This window comes from Erythrolamprus reginae, chromosome 2 (genome assembly GCF_031021105.1).
Source record: "Erythrolamprus reginae isolate rEryReg1 chromosome 2, rEryReg1.hap1, whole genome shotgun sequence".
Taxonomy (NCBI): Eukaryota; Metazoa; Chordata; class Lepidosauria; order Squamata; family Dipsadidae; genus Erythrolamprus; species Erythrolamprus reginae.
This window is the reverse complement of record NC_091951.1, coordinates 269,121,668-269,145,825: the sequence shown is the minus strand read 5'-3', so window position 1 is coordinate 269,145,825 and position 24,158 is coordinate 269,121,668. Positions and strand designations below refer to the sequence as shown.

General features: G+C 38.6%; 1 protein-coding gene across 2 annotated transcripts in view; it reads left to right on the top strand.

Moving 5' to 3' along the window:
- The window catches only part of KDM4C (lysine demethylase 4C), a 228,741-nt gene that overhangs the window by 51,611 nt on the left and 152,972 nt on the right, over positions 1-24,158 (top strand). For both annotated transcript variants that reach the window (XM_070742570.1, XM_070742571.1), the window contains exons 8-9: positions 8,461-8,564; positions 17,548-17,685. In XM_070742570.1, coding sequence (XP_070598671.1) covers positions 8,461-8,564; positions 17,548-17,685 — 242 coding nt within the window. The remainder of the gene's footprint in view (positions 1-8,460; positions 8,565-17,547; positions 17,686-24,158) is intronic.

Sequence of the window (24,158 nt, the reverse complement as noted above, 5' to 3'; positions counted from 1 at the left end):
TGGCCATGCGCAGCCTCTAAAAGTTGTGTGAGAATGGAGAGTATTTTCACATGCTTTTTGGAGGCTGAAGAGGCTGTGGAAGAGCATTCTCTGAAGCTGCAACAAGAATAAGGCCTCATGTGATCCAGAGCAGCTTTGCGTAGGCTGCAGGAGCTCTCAACAGAAAGAGAATGCCACCTGAAAATAAGTGTCATTCAGAAGATCTGGAGAGCAGCTTCACCATTGCCAAAGATCCTGTGGCACCATGTAAAGTGCTCTGTCAGGGTGATTTAGATGTGTGTGTGTCTCTGTGTGTGTGTCTACGACAAGATAAAGGATTGTTTCTCTTTTGTTCAAGGGGAGGGTGACATACCAGTAGAATTAGGCATTTTCTAATTTATTGACATGCCAATCCCAAAAGTTTTGCTATCTCTGTACTAAATTATGAACTCTAAATATATTTTTTTTGCAGGGGTGGATGGGTGGGTATTATTTTGTACATTAAACTTGTCTTTCAGAGAAGGAATAACCATCCTTTGATGACAAACATATTCTTTTGCAAACATATTCATTTATTTTAAAATATCCCGACCACCTAACTGGATTTTCGTTCTCCAGAGGAAATTACTATGGAATGGAAGGATGAGGGAGTTGTAAGGCTACGGGAGTGAAGGAGGGATTTACAGGTAGAACTACCAAGAAAAGGGGCATCGGTCATACCTGATACGCCTCTTCTCATCAGGTGGAACCACCAGTCATAATGGGTTGTTCTCGTTCACTCAGAATGAGGACCGAGTCTGTTACTTTTTGCTGGATCTGCCCCCCCCCCCCGGACCCAGCTTTGACAAATCCAAAGAAGCATACTTGACATGGCTACCCACTGGAAACAATCAACAGCAAATAGTCTCCCTTTCTGTAAACCGCCGATAAATCAGGAACTTCAGTGCCAAGAATCTGACAAAAGGAAAAAACAGTGTCCGTCCAACCAATGTGGTGTACCAAGGAACGGACCTTGCAAGGGCAGGGCTGAATGCTGGCTCCACCTGTTGAGAAGAGGTGCATCAGGTAAGGGCAATGCCCTTTCTTCATCATGGGTGGAGCCAGCATTCAGGATGGGGCATACCAAAGCCAAAGTTCCTCCAGATGGGAATACTCCAAGTCCGATTTGGTGTAACTCCTTGAGGACCCTCTGTAAAACCATTCGCAGATGCGTACAAGTCGATTTTGTAGTGGCAGATAAAGTGAGAAGGAGTGCCCAGGTAGTCAGTCGCCTGACACACTGCCTCCAAGGATGGCTCGGTCCGCCCATGCTGCTGAAGCCGCTGCACTATGCATAGAGTGAGCTGTGATTCCTACCGGCTGTGTCATTGCAAAGAGTTTGTATGCCTTAGGGATCATACTGTGTATCCAACTGCCAAGAGTTGTGGAGGAAACCTTCAAATACAAAGACTGTGGCAAAAAGGCCACCCGAAAAGCCTCTGTCTTATGGAACTTGCGCATCCTGTCATCCATAGGGTCCGCTGGATGTCCAGTGTATGCCAAAGTCTCTCCAATGGAAGAATTGAGTTCAGGCAAAAATTGGGGAGGATGAGCTTCTGAGCCCTGTGAAAAGAGAAATCACCAATGGAGAGATGACGTGCTTGACCCCTTGAGCCCTTGCAGAAGGCGTGCGACTGATCACAAGCGGAAGCTTCACTGCAGAGCCTCTTCAGGACCTTGTCCCTGTGCTGCTCCACCCTCTCCAAGGCCTTAAAGCCCTGAGAGGAGAGAGATGACCCTACCACCATCTGAATAGAGAGGCCAGATTGTTCCTCTTCAGGGGCATGACAATTTATTTTCTGCAGCCATTTGCCCCAGCATTTCTCTCTCAATTTGGCTCCATTGGCCATTTTGAAAACCTGACAGACAGAAGGTAAAACAGCCGCCACAACTGTCAGAGGGAATTGGTGGGCTGGCACGAAGCCACGGAGCCGTGGGTGCTGACCAGGGCAAGCCTGTGCAATCCAGGCACCAGAGATGAGCCTGATATGTGGATCCAATTGAAAAGAGGGCTGACAAGGATAAATTGGGAAGGCTGCGTGACTGTGGTCTCTAGTGACTGTGCCAGTCCCTTTCTTTAGGTCGTCAATTCTAGGCGACGAAATATCGTCTGCCCTACTTGTGGCAACACCTAGTGGCAGGTGCCAAGCAGCGAAGGGGGAGGAGAGGAGGTGATGAAGAAGTCTCCCCATAGTCAGACAACTGGGCCGATGCTCCTGAGATTGAGCAAAGGATGATTAGTCACTGTGCCCTGTCGCTCCAAAAACGGATGATGATGATGATAATAATAATAATAATAATAATTAATAAATAATAATTTATTAGATTTGTATGCCGCCCCTCTCCAAAGACTCGGGGCGGCTCACAACAACGATAAAAACAATATTATACTGGCACAAATCTAATATTAAAAAAAACCTAAAAAACCTATCATAATTAAAAACCAAACAGCACATACATACCAAACATAAATTATAATAAGCCTGGGGGAAAGGTGTCTCAAATCCCCCATGCCTGGCGGTATAGGTGGGTCTTAAGTAGTTTACAGAAGACAAGGAGGGTGGGAGCAGTTCTAATCTCCGGGGGAGTTGATTCCAGAGGGCCGGGTACCTGGCTGGGAAGTCCTAAGGCCACACCACTCCCTTTCTTCCATTGCCACTGCTACCCTGCAGGGAGCAGACCGTTCAACGGCAAATCAGGGCAAGTCCTTGACGATCAATGTCAGTTTTGGGGAGCTCAGCTGCTAAATGCCCAAAGTCTTTGTTCGTGTCTAAGAGCTGAAAACTCATGATGTTGGAAGACCGATTCGAACAATAAATTTAACCAGAAAATTGGAAAATCGCAATTCGGGAAGGGGAAAAAAGTAGCCACATACGTCCAGTTTGAGGTCTGAGTCGAAGCTGGGTCCTGGGAGGTGGATCCTGCAAAAAGTAACAGACTCTGTCCTGATTCTGAGTGGATGAGGATAACCCATTCTGAATGTTGGCTCCACCCACAAAGGAGAAATATTAAAGTTATGGGTGAGTGTGACCAAGACAATTTACAGCCTGCCAATGTTTTGCAAGCGGCAACATTTTAATTGTTTAAGGGAATTTATTTTATTTTATTTTTAATTTGATGAGTAAAAGTAATTGCCCTCACTGAAGGAGAATGAGAGGAGAGGAAATAATAAAATCCATCTGATTTGCCATCCACTCTATTCAGAAATCAACACTGAGTCAATCATTGCCTTTATGTGTCTTCTCTCTCAATTAATAATAAAGATATTTCAGTGGTGATCTTTTTAAAAAATATGAAAATATGGAAATATGGCAACTGTGTCTGTAGGACACTTTGTATTATGATTATAATGCAGAAATAAGTTTATTGTTCTAATTAAAATAGCCTTTATTTATTATTTATTTATTTATTGGATTTATATGCCACTCTTTTATATTGTCAATGAAACAATAAAACTATAACAACCAATTTTATTTTATAGCCTTGTCAGTTTTTAGCATAGTTGGTTATACTTGATACACAGAGTAAGAATTATTAAAAGCAAGTGTTACTTGTTATTTCTTGCCCAAGCTCAATTTCAATTAAATCATTAGTTTATTCATTTGGAGGACAGGAAATGCATACACTTATTTATCAGGTCAGGAGCTTTTGAAATTTCAAATTTTGAAAACTACTATCCTAGTTTTAAGAACAGTATAATTCTTATAAAGTACTTTAGGTCTATAAATAAAATTCTGTTACAATGATGTGAAATTTGATTAAGGCAAGTTTAGCACATCTGTAATATATCCTGAGAAAGGAGCTATATTTTACTGTTCACAATTATTAATATTTGGCATGTTTTTAAAGACCCAAGTATGTATTATGAGCTAGTTTTGAGGATTTTACAATAGATACTAGAAGCTGTTTCATTTGGTATACTTTGCTAACCCTGGTTTACTCTACTGATAATAGGAAATTTGGGGCTAAACATAGGTTTTATTGTATTAAATAATAAAGGGGCTATGTTAGGTTGCCAAGTTAATGCAATATAGATTTATGGCCATTGAAATCAATGAACATCAATGTGCCTAAATCTACACTGGTCTGTTATGGTTGTTATGGTATTTTTTTAAAAATGAGGCTTTAGTAGGACTATTGTTTGCTATTCTGGAACAGAACCATATGTTTGCTTATTGGCTTCACCGCCTAGGAATTGTCAGAATAATTTTTCAGCATTTTCACATTGCAATTTCCATACTTTAGAATATTGCTTCCCATTATATACAGTATGTTGAAATGTTCTGACTTTGTTAAAGCGTATGACAAAATATGTACTCAACTCATTCTAGAAATGTTTTTTAAAATCTCATTCAATTTCTTTAATTTCCATTTTTGTTGTGATTTTTTTTCCTAAAGAGATTTCAGTTTGTTATTACCACTAATTTACTATATTTTTCGGAGTATAAGACATACCAGAATATAAGATGCACTTTAGTTTTGGGGGACGAAAATAGGTATTCATCTGGCTAGCGTCCTTAGTCTGGTCAGCTTCAGCACATTATTTTATCCCCTGGCTAGGGCTTTTAAAAAAACTTTATTCGGAGAGAGTAACAATGAAAGAGCTTGCAAGCCAGAAAGAGCTGGGAACTTCATTAGCACCTGGAAAGAAACATTCAGATCAAGTAGAGCAATGGAAAAAAACCCTGCTAAGACTTAGGGCTTGAAAAACATTCTTTACAAAGAATAACAATGAAAGAGCTTGCAAGCTGGTAATACTGGGAACATTGTTAGCATCTGGTTAGGGCTGGAAAGAAACATTAGGAGCAAGTAGAGAATGAAAAAACCCCCTACAAAGACAGGGTTTGGTAAACATTCTTCACAGAGAGTAACAATGAAAGAACTTGCAAGGTAAGAGCTGAGAAAATCGTTAGCACCTGGTTAGGGCTGAAAAAAAAGCTGCATTCAGAGTATAAGACTCACCCAAATTATCAGCCTCTTTTAGGGACGAAAAGGTGCATCTTATATGCAGAAAAAAACGGTATTTCTGTCTCTTTTGTTGCCTCTTTTAGAAGTGTTTTACTCAGTTTAATAGATTTCTTAATATTGTAAGGGAAATAGGAATCTGATAAAATCTGACATGATTTTTATTATGTTTAAATGATTACACACAGAGAAATGAAGTATATGTTCTGAGCTCTATGGTTTTTTATCTAAATCCTTTATCAATGGATATGTCAAAATGGTGCAATATAAAAGAAAAATTGGGAAAAAATTGTTACATATGTTTTTAATCCAAAAATTGAGGTAGTAAATGGAAATTAATAAATTTGACATAGTAATTCAAAGACACTAAAGAATTGGCTCAAACGTCATTGGCTGTGCTGTGACATCTCTTTTTTTATCTTAATTTATTGTTTCTTAGGAATATGCATTGTCAATCTAACTACAAATCATTTACGTGAAAATAATTGCTTTGTATTACTCAAATCTCTTAAGCATAAACCCAAAGCATTTAATTCTACTTAAGCAGTAATATTTTACTAAACATCAAATAATATTTAGCATTGTATAGGGACTAATGTATCCTGCACATATTGTATTGAATTCCTACAATTATGCGGTATTAAAACATATTTGTTCACATGGCATGCTAAGCTACACCCAAGCCAGTCATATAGTATGTGGAACCCTAAATTGGCTTATTTTAACATGTATGTAGCTTGCTTTAAAACTTCAGATATCACCAGTAATTTTTCTTAATAATGTTTTTTTAAATACCGATAGATGCAATGGCACAGGAGATAATGTCTTTTTAAAAATTTGTATGGCCATATAAAAGCTGCTGTTATCTCAAAACTAGGAAAAATAGCAAAATCCTGTGAAATAAATCAATAGCACAAATTACTGAAATGATGACTGGATTATACATTGCACTAAGACATGGTATATTCATATGTATTTTGTTGAATAAACTAAATTGGATACATTCGCACATCTTGTTAAGGCAAACTTTCAGGGTTAAATCCAGGTTACATTATTTCGGTTAGAATTTGCTCTGCTCTAAAAAAAAAAGAAAAAAAAATGAATTCATTTTCCAATTACTCAGGTAGCTGTTTATGTTCTTTTATTTTCATTTATGGGTGTCATTGAAATCACAATGCCGTAAAATTAGTTTTGTTTGTTTTTGCTCGTTTGCGCATATTATATTGCTTAAACTGGATATAGCTACCCAACTCTATGTGAAAAAGTATCTGCATCTTTCTGAATGATAGAAATATCAGTCAAGGATTTGGTGGTCGTAACGTGTAAATAGTTTCACATTTCTTTGAACATTTTAAAGTTCCATTTTTGCAGAAAAGCTGAGAAAACATTTGGATCAATTCTAGGTTGATTCTAGCATCTTGTAATTTAACATTTTGTTTCCAATGAGCTTGAAAGTTAATATGCAATTGTTAAGAAAAGCTCAGCTCCATCCAGTCACCCTGACTCCATCCCGAATAAAGGGATTAAAAGGTAGTCGAAAGGAAAAAAAAAAGGGAGAAGACAATTAGATTGCTCAATTATTTTTAAAATAAAAAATACCAAAGACTTTCCAGAACATTATAAGTTGCGTAGCAGAAATATCTACTCAATAACAAAAGAAAATAAATGCTACATAATACTACTAGCAGGGCACTATTCTCGCTCTTTTTTTAATCTTGGGTTTATGTTTCCTATTATTTGTCACTGACCCAGGATTGATTTAACGATATACGGTACTTACATTCACATGTAACTCATGTAATAATACAGCCACCTAATTGCTCAATACTTCATAGGTAGTAGTATCCTGTGCTTAAAGTACAGTATTTTACTAGTACCATTTTTAATAATTTATTATCATGTTTGGGCTCTATTTCGGTATTCTTCACTTCATTGTGATAAACCGTTACATGAATTTTATCAATGTTTTAGAAATATTCTAGATTTTGGACATTTTGCTATTTTTTCCCCTCCAGATAATTGTTTTCCCTTTCAATGCTCTGTTCTTTTAAGAAATTGGGAAGTTTAATTTGCTGGTCAGCTACTGTAAAAAAGAGTATTCATTAATAGAGTAAAAATCCAGGTTATAAATACTGTATACAGTACCTAATTTCACCACATTTAATTGTACTTTGCATTGGAATAAATAATTTGCACTTCCTATAAATAATCACATATTGTTGCTCAGCTAATAATCAGTATTGCAAGAATGACAAAAAGACTTCAATTTTCTTTTATATTTTCTTGACAGTTATAACACTCCATGCATATACTAAGATCTAATTATATTCATATCCCCTTATTATAATCAAGTCTTGATACAAGATCTAAAATGAACTAAAATGCAGGATCTAAAATTGAGATTTTGCATAGTCTCTAACTGACTGTATTCTTCGGACTGAAGACAGAAAAATGACTCTTATGTCTTCTGTGAGTAATTCTGACCATAGTTGTTCACAGAATGAAAACCATAAATTACTGCCCACCTACTAAGACATACCAAGCATATTGCATTTTCATATGTATAATGTTGGAGATTATGGCATTTGTGCAATACATAAATGTAACCAATTTAAAATATTCACAGAGGATTGGCTTTCAAAGCATGTATCTTGTATTGTATTTCCCTTCTTGCTGGGATGATATAGGATATAATTTTCCAGGGTCATTGTAAATATATATTCTAAACTGATGTGCTGGGCTTAATATACTGTGCATTACCTTACTCCAGTGGTTTTCCAATTTAAATTAACTTATGACCAGTCACCACATTTGTTCAGGCCCTGATTACAAATCCATAAAGAAGGTGATTTAAATAGTCTCTTCTTTCTTCATTGATTTTAATTTAAAATTTAATTTATTTAATACAGCACAAAACTTTAGATTTTAAAAGTGTGATGATGAGTTCATTTCAAGTTTAGGGCTTATTCCTGCTCTTGAATTTATCAGTCTTCAGTACCAACTTTCCTAAAACATTGCTCTATGTAGGTTGGCATTTAGTTTGATTTCTTGAAAGTTAGATATAAAATTGCAGTTTTGTGGAAAAGAAATTTGAGTCACCAACATTGCAATTATAGTATTTTCAAATTATCTGGAAAAGCTATCAGTTTTACATGTCAACAACCATGATAATAAATTATTCAACAGTAATTGATACTGTAAAATAATTCCTGTGAGATTGATATGTATATTTAATGTAATAGCGAGGTGGTGGGGGAGGAGGGGGACCTCTTTGAATGAGGGATTTAGTTTAAAAGCACCAATTATTGTTGATTATATGTGTTCCCTTTTCTTTGTTAGGCAGAATGCTGTTTTTGAGAAGAGTTATTGTTACATATACAATATGTTTGGTTATAAATAAATTCAAATAATCTATTCACAATATACTGTTTATGAAGTATGTCTAATAGAGTTCTTCATTTATTTTTGTTTTGCTAGGATTTTTCCCAAGCAGTTCTCAAGGATGTGATGCTTTTCTTCGCCATAAGATGACATTAATATCTCCCTCAATATTGAAAAAATATGGAATTCCTTTTAATAAAGTGAGTTATTTATTATGTTTGGCTCCTTAGCCATTAGATCAAATAATGCCTAGGAAATCACAAATTAAAATTTAAACAAACATATCTTGAACAAATTATGATGTGCATATACTTGGTAAGGGTGAGGAAGACATGAAATAAAACTTTATTGAAAACACATAACACCTAGATACATATTCCCTCCCTCCCTCTCTCCAGATTTACATCCTACAATTTTTATGTAAATCAATCAGATTAGTGAATTAATATTTGCATAGTCTTTTAATGAAAATTCCACCCTAAGTTGTACCTTACATTTGTTCAAAGAATTCAGAGCAATGCATATCATTCTCTTCTTTTAGGAGGAATAGACCTGACAATGTGATTATATGGGAACCACATTTCAAAGACAGTTATGGGTAACCTAATTGTCTTAAAATTGGGAATCATGTTATAGAAATATTCAAATCTTAAACTGCTTTGGGGTGGAAGTAGATATTGGTTGATGAGAGTGTAATGGATTTTACTTTTAATTGCAGCCTTTCATCTGTGCAGACAGATGTAAACTAATAGGGTTTGTGGTTCACTGTGGTCAGTTTGCAAAGCTTTTTACAGACAAATTACTCATATATATTTCTTTTTGAATACTCATTTGAATATCTGTTAGATCAATATTCGTAGATACATCTTTAGCACCCACTTGCCCATTTAAAATGATATATGTGTTTCAAATTATGCAGTCTGTAAACATGGATAGGATTCTTGTGTACTTAGATCATCATATGTCCAATATGAGATTAGATTCAACTTTGCTTCTTTGGCCACTAAAAATTGTGATCAATTCATTGAATGATCTAATTTGGCATTTTGAATGGTGATGGTTCTGCTGGATTTTTAGCAAGTTTTAGCAATTATGGCAAACCTCTTGATAATCTTTAGGAATGTGATTTAAAAGTAAAGTTTTACTGGGAGTTTAATTCTTTCGGTTAGATTGTGCTCCAACGATTGTGCTGAGGTATTTAATTATTTAATTAGATTTCTTATTAAATTTATTTGCTACCTATCCCAGCATGGGACTATTCTGGACAGCTTATTTTATTCTTTTTCATTCTGTTTCTATAAGAAATCATCTGAAATTTAGAGGTTTGTATAACCAATATGTGAATGATAGCCAACTCTATTCTTCCCATTTTGTTCTAAAGAAATTCTTGGGATCTTGAAGAAGGGACTAGCAAAGTGAAAATGAATTCTGATCATACAAGATGTATTTTTCATTGGTAGATCTAATTTAGGAATTACCTTTGAATGAATTAATATTTTCTTTGAAAACTCACTTTAGAGATTATTCTGGATCCAGTTGTGAATCTAGAATTCCAACTGTCAAGTGACTAGGCATTAACTTTGTATAACTAGCCATTGTTGGAGAATGGCACTTTGACCCATTCTATTGGCTTTCAGACTGAAGCTAGACAGCCACCTGTCTGGGATACTTAATCTGGATTCCTACAATAAGCATGCATTTATATTTGATGATTTAAATAGATACTTCCAATTTTTCCAGTTCTGTGATTCTAGATATTTAATGTTTAGATTATTTCAGTGCACTTTTATTTAGAGCTCACTTTGGAGACTTAAAAAAAAAATTAATCCAGAATGCTACAGTTTTTTTGTTAATAGGAATTGTGTATGGAAAATACGTAACTATTTTGTTGAAACTGTTTCATGTCTTCCACTTTGTTTCTGCCTATACTTACTTCAAATTGCTTGTGTTGATTTTTGTTTAGCTCCAAATGACTTAGAAATAGAATATTTGAAGTGTAACATTCTTCCATATGAAATTGTTAACCTATTGGTAGCATCATCAGATCATTTTTCTATATTGTAAGCTGTCTGTGATTATGGTTTTCCATTATTATGACTAGGAATTGAAATGAAATTTACATTTCCAGAAAGCCCCATCTTATTTCCTTGTCCATAAATTTAGAAAAATTAGTGGACCTTTCTTTTTAAAAGTGCCATCAATATATAAACCTATTATTGTTTTTATTAAATTGCTTCTAGTGCACAATGTAATTTCTATCGGCCCTTTTCTGGTTTTATAATTATGTATTTAATTATTTGCATTCTTAGCTGGGATAGGTTCTCTTGGCTCTCTTAGGAACTATTAGGTATTTATGGTATCTATAGGCATTCTTGGATAAAGTTGAAACATTAAAACATTTGGTCTCCCCATTTTTTCAAAATACAATATAGATGTATAAATATACAGTATAGAAGTAAGATTGGTGTCCTGTTGAATGCAAACTTTAGCAGCCTCTAAAAACAGAGAGCAATATCAACATAAAGGAATGAAAACAAAGACAAAAATCTAAATCTTTCCTTAGGTTTGAAAAATAATATAAAACCACTACAAAAACATAATTGTTTCTGTTTCCTACCCTACCTTATAGTTTGTAGACTTGGAGAGGAAAACATTTAAAAATGACCAACTAAATATAGAAGAGCTGCAGTTTTCTCATAATAGGTATATGCCAGAAAACACAGAAACAGAATCCCAAACCAGCCAAGAATGTTATCAAAACACAATGTGGGTTTCTTCCATATGTGGGAACAAGAAATGAGGTGCAAGAGGTTTGTTACCATTTATTAGTGGGAAAAAGAAATGTAAGATTTAAAACTGCAGTCTGCTATAAACAGCTTGAAGGTTCATATCTGCAGTGGCTATTGTTCTTAGGACTTATTTTATCTACAGTAGAAAAGATTATATATACAGACTAAGTCTGTTGCTCCTGAGTATGCATTTAGGTTTGTAAAGAAGGATTACTGTACTTGCTAAATTGAGGACAATGGTCTAATAGGTGTTACGTTTTGTAAAATAACAAAACACCATAGAGCGATGTGAAATCAATAATTAAAGAGTTACATCTTTAGTTACATCTAACTATATACTTGTTCATTGTAAGTACAGGTTAAAACATTAAGTAAAAACAATATTTCTGCACTGTTTGATGATGTGCTATCAAATTGGGGTCAGGATTTCCAGTGATGTACTGATTGCCATTTTAACTGAGTTCATCCACCTTGTTGCTGGTCATGCTCTTCTATTTCTTTTTACCTTTTCTAGCAATAGAGATTCCTCCAAAGATTTATACACATTCAGTGGCCTTTATTAAATTACAAATATAAACACTTATCATATTTGTTTTCGTTCCTCCCCACGTATATCATATACTGGCTTTTATTTTATGTTTTGTTTGTCTTCTGCAAGCTGAAATAAAAGAAATGTTTGAAAAATAATAGAAATGTCAAGGATACTGGCAAAAGTATTCCTTTTAATCTTTCCAAATTTGTTTTTCATAATCTGAAGGATATTGAGTATGCAAAATTTGTCATTTTACATTTTCTTATTTTATTTTAATTTTATTTAAGTTAACTGAATCTCCTTAGCATTCTTCCTAGTTTCTCATTTAAGCATTTTGAATAGTTATATAACTTTGTACCACTAGAGAGCAGTCTATACTAAACTGGAGTTCTAATTAATATACCTCTGTGAGAATGTGAATAGTGGGAGTCAGACTATGATCTCTTGTGGCTTAGAGTGATAGAACTGGAAACATGCTGAACACTGATAAGCCAGCCTACACCTACCAGGTGACAGCTGAACTGCTGGTTATTGCCACAGCACACCTGCTAAACTGTCATGAGTGAGGGTTAGTGACAAGATAAATTTGGGAATTAGTGGCACAGAAAATGTTTATACTTCTCTGCACTCACTTCGTATTCTTAAAAATAAAACAATCCAATCACAATCTCAGCATGAACATATGGCTGTTGTGCATAATCCCATCTATATTGCTAATACTTAGATATAGTGTGCAATTGCTATCTTTAATGGGGGTGTAAGGAAACGAGAATTTATATAAAACAGCTTTATGGTCACTTATTTTGGGGTAAGCTAAGCTGGTGCTAGGATCTTTTATGGTCTATTACAAAGACATTGACTTATCAGCCTCTATTAGAATTCTATCTGGCCTCCTTTGGTTTATTGTACACATAGGGCTTAAACTAACATGGGTAGCAGTAAAAGATAGCACCACTATGGTTATTGTATGAAGACCATACAATCATATTTCGTTGGGCAAAGGAATATATGACTGATCTTAGTTGAGCTTGATGTGGTAGATTGTTCTTGGGAGGTGAGAAAACAATAAATAATTAGGATATAACCAGTGAGATTATTGCAAGTAAGGGTGAAAGAAGTTAACTTGTCCACCCAGGAAAAAGAGGAAAACTTCATTCTATCGGCTACAGGGAAAAGAAAGCTCTAATGCTGATTGACACACTTCCTTTCAGGTTGCAGTGTAATTAGGGAATTGATAAATAATCCCCTTCTACCCTAATGTGGTAAAGCATCTAAGGAGGGCAGGGGAGAAGCCTAGAAATCTCCTATATGAAATAAGATCATGGACCTGTTTGTCGTGATAGCTAGTGTGACTCCTCTGCATCAGAGGGCACATCAAATTGCCAAGACTCAGCAGCTATCTAAGGCAATCTGAATCTAACTCAGAAAAACATCAGCAGGACCAGGTGTCAGAAGAGTCAGGTGATGAGGGGCCACATCGCTGTAGAGCACCCAACTCAGACTGCATTAGCAGCTTCAGAGAGCTAAGCAGAGAAGAAAGACACTAATGCTTGGAGTGGAGCCATATCTACATCTGGCCCAGCCAGCAAAAAAAGTCTCTTTTGGAAACCAATCGTTAGCTTTGGATCAGCATTCTTATGTCTTTGCTTTCCCTTTGCTCTTTGACTCAGATTGATTGACTGTTCTCTGGGTGTTTTCCTGAAAGTGTGTGCTGCTTGTTCCTCGTTTGATTTTAAACAAACTCAAAACTGCTCTGATGTAGCCAGCTCTATCTTGCTTCCCTATATTTTGGGGGAAATACATGCACATCTCTCTTCCAGCCTTACCACTGGTCAATAATTATTTGTAAATTGATCCATCATATTTTTCTCAGCTTGAAATAGTACACCAGTCCAATTAATATCGGACCTCAAGCATATAAAGCATTTTCTAGATGGGATGGTCTGTTTGCGTAGAACCAGTAACACGAGACTGCAGATAATCAGTGTAATTGATCCCCAGATAATTCTTCTCTAGTTACTTGTGATCTAATTGAAGTGGATCATCCTAGCTAACTGATGGATCCATTTCTCTCTCTGAATGAACATGGATTTTTTGCTGTTTCCTATTTGTAACACTCTTCCCCTTTGAAGACTCTAGTCTGTTTTTACTAGGGAATGGAAGGTTATAAAATAGAAGAACTAGGAATTGTGAATGGAGGAAGTTTCAGGGAAATTATATTGGAAAAAAAAATTCCATTTAGAGTGATTCTGCGGTGATAAGTAGTGAATAATGTTTCCTTCTCTCTCTGAATAGAGAATTGGTCATTACTGTTTTGAAGGTTTTTTGTTTTTTTTTTGCATTATGCACCATTGCCTTCACCAGAAAGCTGGGGGAATGGAACAGAGCATTCTTCATACATAAAATTATTCAGATATGCCTTGAATTGATTTTTAGTAATGGCAACCACTTGTCATATTATTTTGGATACTTTTGAATTTGTAAACCTTTGATGAAGCAGGCAAAGTGCCTATATGCTTGCTTGGCTCTTGCATCTTAATATAGCTCTGCAATTAAATGAAGCAATTAATGCTCCCTTACAGGAGATGTGCATCACTCTCTGCCTACAGAAGTCAGCCAATGTTAAAGAAAACTTCCCTTGACTTGAAAGAGCTTTAAAATCAGGTGATGTTAAATGTGCCATTTCTGGCTGAGCTAATTGAGAAATTGTAGTTTTAACTGGAAGATATCTAGATGAATCTAGATGATATATTATCTGGATTCATTTCAGTTAGGCCAGGGCTGTCAAACTCCCATCCCATTGGTTGGATGCGTCATGCGCTGGCCACATGTATCATGTGACAATACAAGTTTGACACCCTTAAGTTAGGCTCTTCAACAGAATACGAAGTCATACTATTTAATTATCTTGATGGTTAAACTATTTTGGCAATTAGAAGAGTGTTCCCATTTTCTCTGATCTCATGGTAGGTTTTGAGGTGAGTTGGGGAGAAGATCAGAAGCAACGTGAGAAAATATTATTTTACTGAAATAGTAGTAGATGCTTGGAACAAACTTCCAGCAGACGTGGTTGGTAAATCCACAGTAACTGAATTTAAACATGCCTGGGAGAAACATATACCCACCCTAAGATAAAATACAGGAAATAGTATAAGGGTAGACTAGATGCACCATGAGGTCTTTTTCTGCCGTCAATCTTCTATGTTTCTATGTTTCTAACAGTATAATGCTATTACTGAGCTCTACTTCCATTAAAGAAATGGCAGTCTCCCTTAGGTTAATTTTGATAATGGACTGGATGAAGATGAAATTAAATTCTGATAAGATAAATATTACGTTGGTTAGTAGGGAAACAGTCTCAGGCACTGAAGTTCAGCCTGCTTTTGCTAAGATTACGTTCCCCCTGAAAAAGCAGACCTATAAAGGTAGTCCTTGACTTACAACCGCAACTGAGCCCACAATTTCTTTTTGTTAAGCGAGACGAGACATTGGTTGTGAGTTTTGCCTCACAACCTTTCAACTTTGCTTGCCACAGTTGTTAAATGAATCACTGCAGTTAATAAGTTAGTAACTCAGTTGTTAAGTGAATCTGGCTTCCCTATTGGCTTTGCTTGTCAGAAGGTCGCAAAAGGTGAACACATGACCCTTGTACACAGCAGTGGTCATAAATACGAAGCAGTTGCCAAGCATCTGAATTTTGATCACATGATCATGGGGATGCTGCAAAGGTTTTAAATGTGACAAACGGTCATAAGTCACATTTTTCAATGCCGTTGTAACTTTGAATTTATAACAAACTGTTATAAATCCAAGACTACTTTTTAATCTGTAGATGCTTCTTCACATCAGCTTCCTGATGACATAGTAGCAAGGAATGCATTTGTACAGATATACCAAGTAGATCAACTGTGTTTCTGAGCTGGAACTATTGGTTATATCCTGCCATAACATGTGTTCTGTATAAGGCTGTCTTAAAATGTATCCAGTGCAAAATATGGCATGTTGGTTGCTGACCATTTTAAAATTCAGAAAACAGACCCAAAAGAAAATTGCCACTATTATTTAGCTGTTTTCCAGGCACAATAGAAAGTGTTGTATTTTATATTGAAAATTATATTTTTTTAAAAACCCTTAAGATCTAAATATCCAAGGGACCTCTTTTAAAATATTTTATCTGAATAGTTAGATCAGCAGGAGATGCCTTCTTAAACATGTTAACATGTTTTTTCCCCCCAAAGTTTGTTTGAAATAAAATTCTCTGCTGTTGTTTCTAAGCCATGGAGTGCACTGTATTAGCAGTTATGCTTAGATCTCATTTACTGCTTTTAGAAAAGGAATCAATGGGTTTTTTTCCAGCCATACTTTTGCTGTTTGAATTAGAAAGATTTTATTATGTTTTGTTTGAGTGTTCTCCAAGCAGAAAGATTGGATAGTCATTGTCATTGTCCTTCTCTTCTTTTCTTTTTCTTTTTGGATAAGTATAAATTTTCTGTTTTGAGGTTGTGATAAGATTCACATGGCAGAGATTCACATATATGCTTATGAATAATGTGTGCGGATTTTCATAAATAAAACACTCTTATAACTGTTGATTTTTTTCTGTCCTGCCTGTTTACCATTCTTCTGCTTGCCAATTTCCAAGCATTGTGTTGTCATTACACTATTTTTGAAATTCTAGCAAGAACAATTGATTGTTTTAAGACGAAGGAGAAAATGTATTGTTCAGGGATGGGTTCCACTTACCTTTGCCACTGGTTTGCATTGCGACATTTTGCATATGCGTCCCCTTGTACAATTCTGCTTCCACGCTCGTTTAAGTAGTTATAATCAGCCCAAAACACAACTGATCAGCTGATCAGCTGTGCTTTGGATGAAGGAATAAAGGTAAGTATAAATTTGGGGGTGGGTGGGAGGCCCCTTTTTTCAAGCAGCAGCAGAGGAAAAAAACTTCCAAACAATAAAAAATTCAGAAAAAAAGATGGCCGCACCCACGAACCGTCGCCAACTGAATCAGACCTGTGACATCATCGTGACCTCACCAGCGGGTTGCTATCAGTTCGGGCAATCTGGTCTGAACCGGGAGGAACCCACTCCCGATATTGTTTCTAAAATGTAGATTTTAAGGCTATTATTATGGCATGACGTCTACTCTTGTCATGAGTTTCTTCATAGTCTATGTAGACACAGATTCAAAATTTGCTACTCTCTTGTTTTTGATTAAATATTCCTTAGCTGTTTTGCCAACCCAGGAAAAGTGGTAATTAATTCTCTTTAAGCACTGTGATTTGGTGGCGTATGATAATAACGGGTAGAACATTTATTGAAGCTTGCCTATTGATTTAGTTTTTACAATGGATCCTTGACCACTTGTTATCTATTTTAGCACTGGTTGATTATGAACTTGTTGGAGATAGCAACCTGGCTATTTAAGATTATGTGTTTTAATTCCTGTTTTGTAATATGCAGAAAATGTTTTATCTTGGTGTCTTAACAGTTGATGACACATATTTGACCAAGGGTGATCTTTAAAACTTAAATGGAATTTTACTCCATTGGTATTTTGGTTGGAGACCCAGGAGGATAGGCTAGAATGGACACTTGAACAAATATGACTGGGGGGGGGGGGGGGGGAGGAACCTATTTATCTATTATTGTTATGTTAAAGGTATATGTTGACACATGGTTTAAAAGAATCATTATCTGTTCCTCATATCAAATGTCCCACTTGACCTATCTGTTGTATAGTCTGCACAGAAATACTGAGAATAGAAATGGACAACTGGGAGGTAACATCTAGAAAAGCAAAGGGTCTACAGCCATATTCAAGAGATTCTCGTTTATTATCCTCGTCTTCTTTTTTAGATTACACAGGAGGCTGGAGAATTTATGATCACTTTTCCATATGGATACCATGCAGGATATAATCATGGTTTCAACTGTGCAGAATCAACAAACTTTGCAACAATTAGATGGATTGATTATGGAAAAGTTGCTAAATTGGTAAGTCAGATGATATTACTAATAACCAAATTATCCAAAAGAATGTGTTTAAAAATGATTCATGAATTTAGGACTTTAAAAAGGCAATTTTGAAACAATCTGCAATGTGTAATAATTTCAACAAAAATAATTTATATTGAATAAATATTTTGTATAATATCCTATATTATTAGCATTACAAGTACAGTGATCCCCCGGGTATTGCGATCCCGATCATTGCGAAACGGCTATATGGCGATTTTTCAACCCGGAAGTAAACAACACCATCTGCACATGCGTGCCATTTTCTTTCTATGGCCACGCATGCGTAGATGGTGGAGTTTGCCGGGCAGATCAGCTGCTGGGCGGCTTCCCTGGGTCTTCCCCCTCTTGCCGGGGTTTCCCCTTTGCGTGGGCGGCGGGGAAACCCCAGCGCCGCTTCCCAGCTGAGTGGCGCGAGCAACGGCGTGGGCGGGCGAAGGGCGGGCGGTGGGCGCTCGGACAAGCGGCGGCCGCACCAGCAGCAGCGAGGAGCCAAACATCCGTGTTTCCCCTTTCTGTGGGCAGCGGGTTTCTTCGGCTCCTCGCTGGTCCCCAATTCCGCCAACATCAGGCTCTCCACACGCCCTTTCGCCGTAACACGAGAGCCTTCCGAAAACTCTTTCCGAGCGCCTCAGAGCAGCACCCCCACCCCTCTTTGATTCCCTCAACCCGCCCGGCCCCTCGCTCCCCTTTTCCACACGCGCCACCCAAGAAACGGTTCATCCCGTCTGGGCTTCCCCCCCTCCTCTTGCTCGCTCGCGCTCTCGTTTCCTCTTCCCGCCGCCGCATTCGGAGCCCGAGAGGGGGAAAGAGAAGAATGGAGAGAGCCGCGCGCCGGAGACTGCCCCCGCTCCCGCCTCAACAGCAGCCACGGGAGGGGAGTTGCTGCAGCTGCCCCCAGACTTTCCACCAAGCCCAATACCGCCAGCCCACATGCCCGCCTCTCCCCGCGGCTGAGGAGGAGCGAGAGGAGCAGCAAAGTCCCACGCAAGTGCATCTTCTCCAGGCGGGGGCAAGAGCGGCGGGGCAAGTCCGCAGGAAAAAAGCCGCGGGCGACCGAGCGGATCCTGCCGTTTGGGGCACTCGGCGGGCAGGGGCATGAAGGATCTCTCCGCCGGCCTCGGGAGCGCGTGGGAGGGTGGCGAGCCTAGGAAGACGAGGCGACGCCGGCCGCTGTCGAGGTAGAGGAGGAAGCGGATTGGCGCTCCGTCCCGCCAGGGTTCCTCTCCATGAGGGCGTCCGCCGAGCTGCCCGAGCTGCCCGTCTTCAATTCACCATCTCACCCGGGCTCCCGATCCTGCTGGGCGGCGGGGAGACTCGGCGGGGAGCGCGCGCGTCCGGGACCCAGAGCGCCCTTGTGGCCGCCCATTCATGCCGCTCCGTCGCTCGCCATGCTGGCTTCCCCTCAGGAGACGCGCCTGAGTGGCCTTTTTGCTGTTCCTCTCTGTTCCTCTCAAGAGTTCTTGCGGGGGAAAAGCCGCTAGCCGGCTTTCAGAGCTCCTCCGGCGTCACCCAGCTTCTGGTAGAAGCCTTCTCTCTTTTTTTTCGTGCGCTTGGCGAGGAAAAGCAGCAAGAAAAAAAAGAGAGAAGGCTTCTACCAGAAGCCGGGTGACGCCGGAGGAGCTCCGAAAGCCGGCTAGCAGCTTTTCCCCCGCAAGAACTCCTGAGAGGAACAGCAAAAAGGCCACTCAGGCGCGTCTCCTGAGGGGAAGCCAGCGACGGAGCGGCATGAATGGGCGGCCACAAGGGCGCTCTGGGTCCCGGACGCGCGCGCTCCCCGCCGAGTCTCCCTGCCGCCCAGCAGGATTGGGAGCCCGGGTGAGACGGTGAATTGAAGACGGGCAGCTCGGCGGACGCCCTCATGGAGAGGAACCCTTGCGGGGCGGAGCGCCGATCCACTTCCTCCTCTACCTCGACGGCAGCCGGCGTCGCCTCGTCTTCCTAGGCTCGCCACCCTCCCACGCGCTCCCGAGGCCAGCGGGGAGATCCTTCATGCCCCTGCCCGTCGAGTGCCGCAAACGGCAGGATCCGCTCGGTTGCCCGCGGCTTTTTTCCTGCGGACTCGCCCCGCCGCTCTTGCCCCCGCCTGGAGAAGATGCACTTGCGCGGGACTTTGTTGCTCCTCTCGCTCCTCCTCAGCAGCGGTGGCACGAGCGGCGGCGGCACGAGCGGCGGCGGCACGAGCGGCGGCCGGACGAGTGGCGGCAGCACGAGCAGCGGCGGCACGAGCGGTGGCCGGACAAGCGGCGGCGGCACCAGCGGCGGCCGGACAAGCGGCGGGCGGGCAGGCGGCTCCTCAGCTGTTGGGCGGGGGTCTTCCCAGGTGCGGAAGTAAAAAACATCTGCACATGCGCCATGGAAAAAAAAGGGCGCACATGCGTAGATGGTGTTTTTACTTCCGCACCACTATATTGCGAAAAACCGATCATTGCGAGGGGTCCTGGAACGGAACCCTCGCAATGATCGGGGGATCACTGTAATAATAATCAGATAGTTCAGACATTTCCTGCAGTAGGTATGGCTGTTAAGGCACTGCCTATTTTGTTAGAATTGGCTCATTAAAGTTATTGTAATCTTTAAAACAATACGTCTTCAGAGTTTTATATTTATATTAATTCCAACTTATTTCATCTGAATGATTTATTTAGGCAAATTCTTAAAAATTCATCCAAATGAATTTTTGATAATATTAATGTTATCTTACATGTATGTGGGAGCAGTATCTATATGCTACTAAAACACTCATTGTGATTTTTAACTGGACAAAATGGTGCATCATAAGGCAGAGCTAACTTACAGAACGTATACAAAATCTGGAACCCATGATTCCCAGGGAAATAACCTCTGTGAAAGTTGTGGCTTTTATGGTTCTTGTTTTTACAAGAAGAATATTGATGAGACTTCTTGAGTGTCTTTGCCTAGCAGTATTAAATGAATCATTGGGAGAAGATGAGAGCTGTCAACAAGATGGATTATATTGTGTACAACTTTATTTGACTTTAGCAATTAAAAGATTTGGTTCAACCTGGGACCAAAATTCAATAGCCCCCTTTATTTTCTGTAAAATTTAGTACTGTGTTTCCCCGAAAATAATAAGCCCAATCAGGCTTTTATGTGCTGAAATAAGCCCAACCAACTACTTAAATGCATTCACAGCAAGTTCCTGCCATTTCCACTGGTGCATGCCCCATGTACACCACATGCCTTACCGTACCTACTGGTAGGGGTGACGGCAATGCAAAAAAAATGGCCCTGCAAAAAGAGTGGCAGGTAAAAAAAGCACTTTGTGCCCCACTCCTTGCCAAGGCAAAATGAGCAGCAGGTCAACGACATACCTTGTGATCCATGGAGTGGCTGGCCTGCCACTCATTTTTGCTGTGGCAACATGCCCTATCTCAGCCCAATGACAACAGCAGCCTAGCTGCTTACCTTCTCCACCATCACTTTATTGAGAGGGTTGGAGGTGGGGCAGAGAGAAGCGAGACGTATGACCTGACACTTGCAACTCTGTCACATTCCTTGCCGTTGTGTCCAGGGAAGCAAGTTGTAAAAAATCCCCGACACTTGTTTTTCTGGATGCGCAGAAAGCATTTGATAACTTAAATTAGAAATATATGATTAAATAAATTAGAGAAATGAAATTTGGAGACAAATTCAAACAAATGATTGAAGCAGTATATTTTTCACAAAAAACAAATATAATATTAAATGAAGATATTACAAGGCCATTTGAAATTATGAAAGGTCCGTCAGGGATGCCCTCTGCTCACCTCTGCTCTTCATCCTGACATTACAGTCATTATTAAAGAAAATTAGAGCAAACTCAGAGATTACAGGAACTAAAATTAGAAAGCAATATAAAATACAGGAATTGATCACCTTGGTGTCCTTAGCAACCTGTCGGTGACGTCAAGGCTCCGTCCCTGGAATCTCTTCGTGGGAGGGATTCCCCAGCTCCTTCAAAGGAAGGTCTTCACGTAAAAATAAACATTGTTATTTTTACGAAAAAGGACGCCGCAGCGGCGCTGCAAGCAAAGGGCGGTCCTTTCACGTTCGGAGCTTTGACGTCACCGACAGGTTGCTAAGGACGCCAAGGTGATCACTTCCTGGATTCCATAGACGTCAAAGCTCCGCCCCCGGAATCTCTTGGTGGGATTCCCCGTTCGGGTTCGGTTTGGGTTCAGCCTAATTTTGCGTAAAGTTCATCCAAACTTGCCGAACCGAACACCTTTGGGTTCGCCCATCACTAGTCAAATAGACTCGGAATACTATGAAATATGGGAGAAGTGGTATGACTGGATTGAGAATAGAAAAAAAGACAACAAAGAGACAAAATAGAAGTAGAATTGAAATGTATAATTAAAATGCATAAAATATATTTGTATTTGAATGTTATGAAATGTAAATATGCACAGTTTTTGCAAACATTGTATTTATTTAATTGTAAAAATGCAGTAAAATATGTTAAAAAATAATATAATCTCCCTCCTCTGCACAATATATCTAATGAAGATGTAGAGGAAGTCTGATATTAAGATTTTAAAGAAAGACATGTAAGGTGTTTTCTCAAACCATTCTAGATTTTGTAAGGTAGAGTCTATCTTCATGTTAGTTGGTTAGAGATATATTTTTTTATGGACAACGTTTTGGCTTATTCTGCTTGAGTGCATTTTGTAAACATTAGTAAAATAGATGATACAGTGACAATTATTTCATGTATTGTGCTAGGGCCTTCTTTAATTTGTGCTTGGCTTGCAATATTTGTGCTGAAGTTGGAGCTACATGCAGACTTCTGAACTGCTGAATATATAGGTTTGCAAACTTTGTGATTATCTTTCTTGTTTTTAAAAATCAGAAGTTTCTTTAGAAGTAATTTAATTAAAAAAATACTGTGATCCAAACAACAAATACAGGATCTTCTGTAACAGTTTGCACGCCATTAAACCAGACAAATAACCTCTCTGCTAACAAAAGCTCGTTCTTGTTTAGTTTGAGACTTAGTTTGTATATCATCAACCAATCCATTGATTAAACACTTCTTCCTCAGTTGAGTGTAATAAAAAAATGTTCTGAGTCAGAAGCATACTCTGTCATTATACAGGATAATAGACATTGGTACAAAGAGATGTCACCATCAGCATTCTAGCCATTGTCTATCCACTGTGGGATGGCCTCTTTTTGTGTGTTTCCAACCAATATGGCCTTGAGTTTTCTTTTTCGATTGGGTCCGTAATACTTGCTGACGTCATCTCTCCAGCTCGTTTTAGGTCTCTTTGGGGGATGCTTTTTATCAAGTAGAATCCATTCTATGACTGCTTTAGTCCAGCTGAATTTTACAGAGATTTAATTTAATTTATTCGACTTCTATGCCGCCCAATCTTGTAGGACTCAGTGGATGGATATAAAGAAAAATTAAACAAAAACCTACAGGGCTATGGATATGGATTCAGAGTAGGGACAGGAAGAGCTATGCAATAATTGTGGAAAGAAAATGAAAAAGCAGTGGAATTAAGAACTAGGAAATGTGGTGGAAGACTACCTATAGTACTTACTTACCACTATTGGCACTGGCAGGTCTGTTACTAAGTGGCGTGGTCCAGGGGTGGATTGCTGTTACCTGCTGCTGGATGTGCTGGGTGTGCAGCTTGAATAGTCTCACGAGGGGGCGCTCTTGCAAGATTTCGGCAATTTTTTGTTTTAGTTGAAACCTGGGATGACTTTATTGTTATGAGTGATTCTGTTGGGAATAGACACTGCTCAAAAAATAAAAGGAACACTCAAATAACACATCCTAGATCTGAATGAATGAAATATTTTCATTGAAGACTTTGTTCTGTAAAAAGTTGAATGTGCTGACCACAAAATGAAATTGATTGTCAATCAGTGTTGCTTCCTAAGTGGACAGTTTGATTTCAAAGAAGTTTGATTTACTTGGAGTTATAAAATATATATGTATATTTTATTTTATGTACGCTGAGAGCACATGCACCAAGACAAATTCCTTGTGTGTCCAATCACACTTGGCCAATAAAAATTCTATTCTATTCTATTGTGTTGTTTATTGTGTTCCCTTTATTTTTTTGAGCAGTATACATCCTTGCGGTCTACCCCCAGTATTCTTCACTAATCCCCTTTAGGAGCACTATCTCCACCAGGATGAAGAATCATAGCAAGACATATGAGGAGATTAGAAGAATATTTTTTCTACAATGAGATATACTTTATTTTGTATTTTTAAAATACCATATAGCAATAACTATAATACAGCAGTTAAGGATTTTACAGTTATTACTGTATAACATTGTTACCCTCTAGTTATGTAATGTGATATTGATGTATCATTACACTTGATTTCTTTTTTAATGTAAAGTAATTTTTTGATCATAAATCTGCATCAATCAAAATTGATGAAAATAATCCCAAGTGGCAAGTGAAATGAATTGAAACTTTTT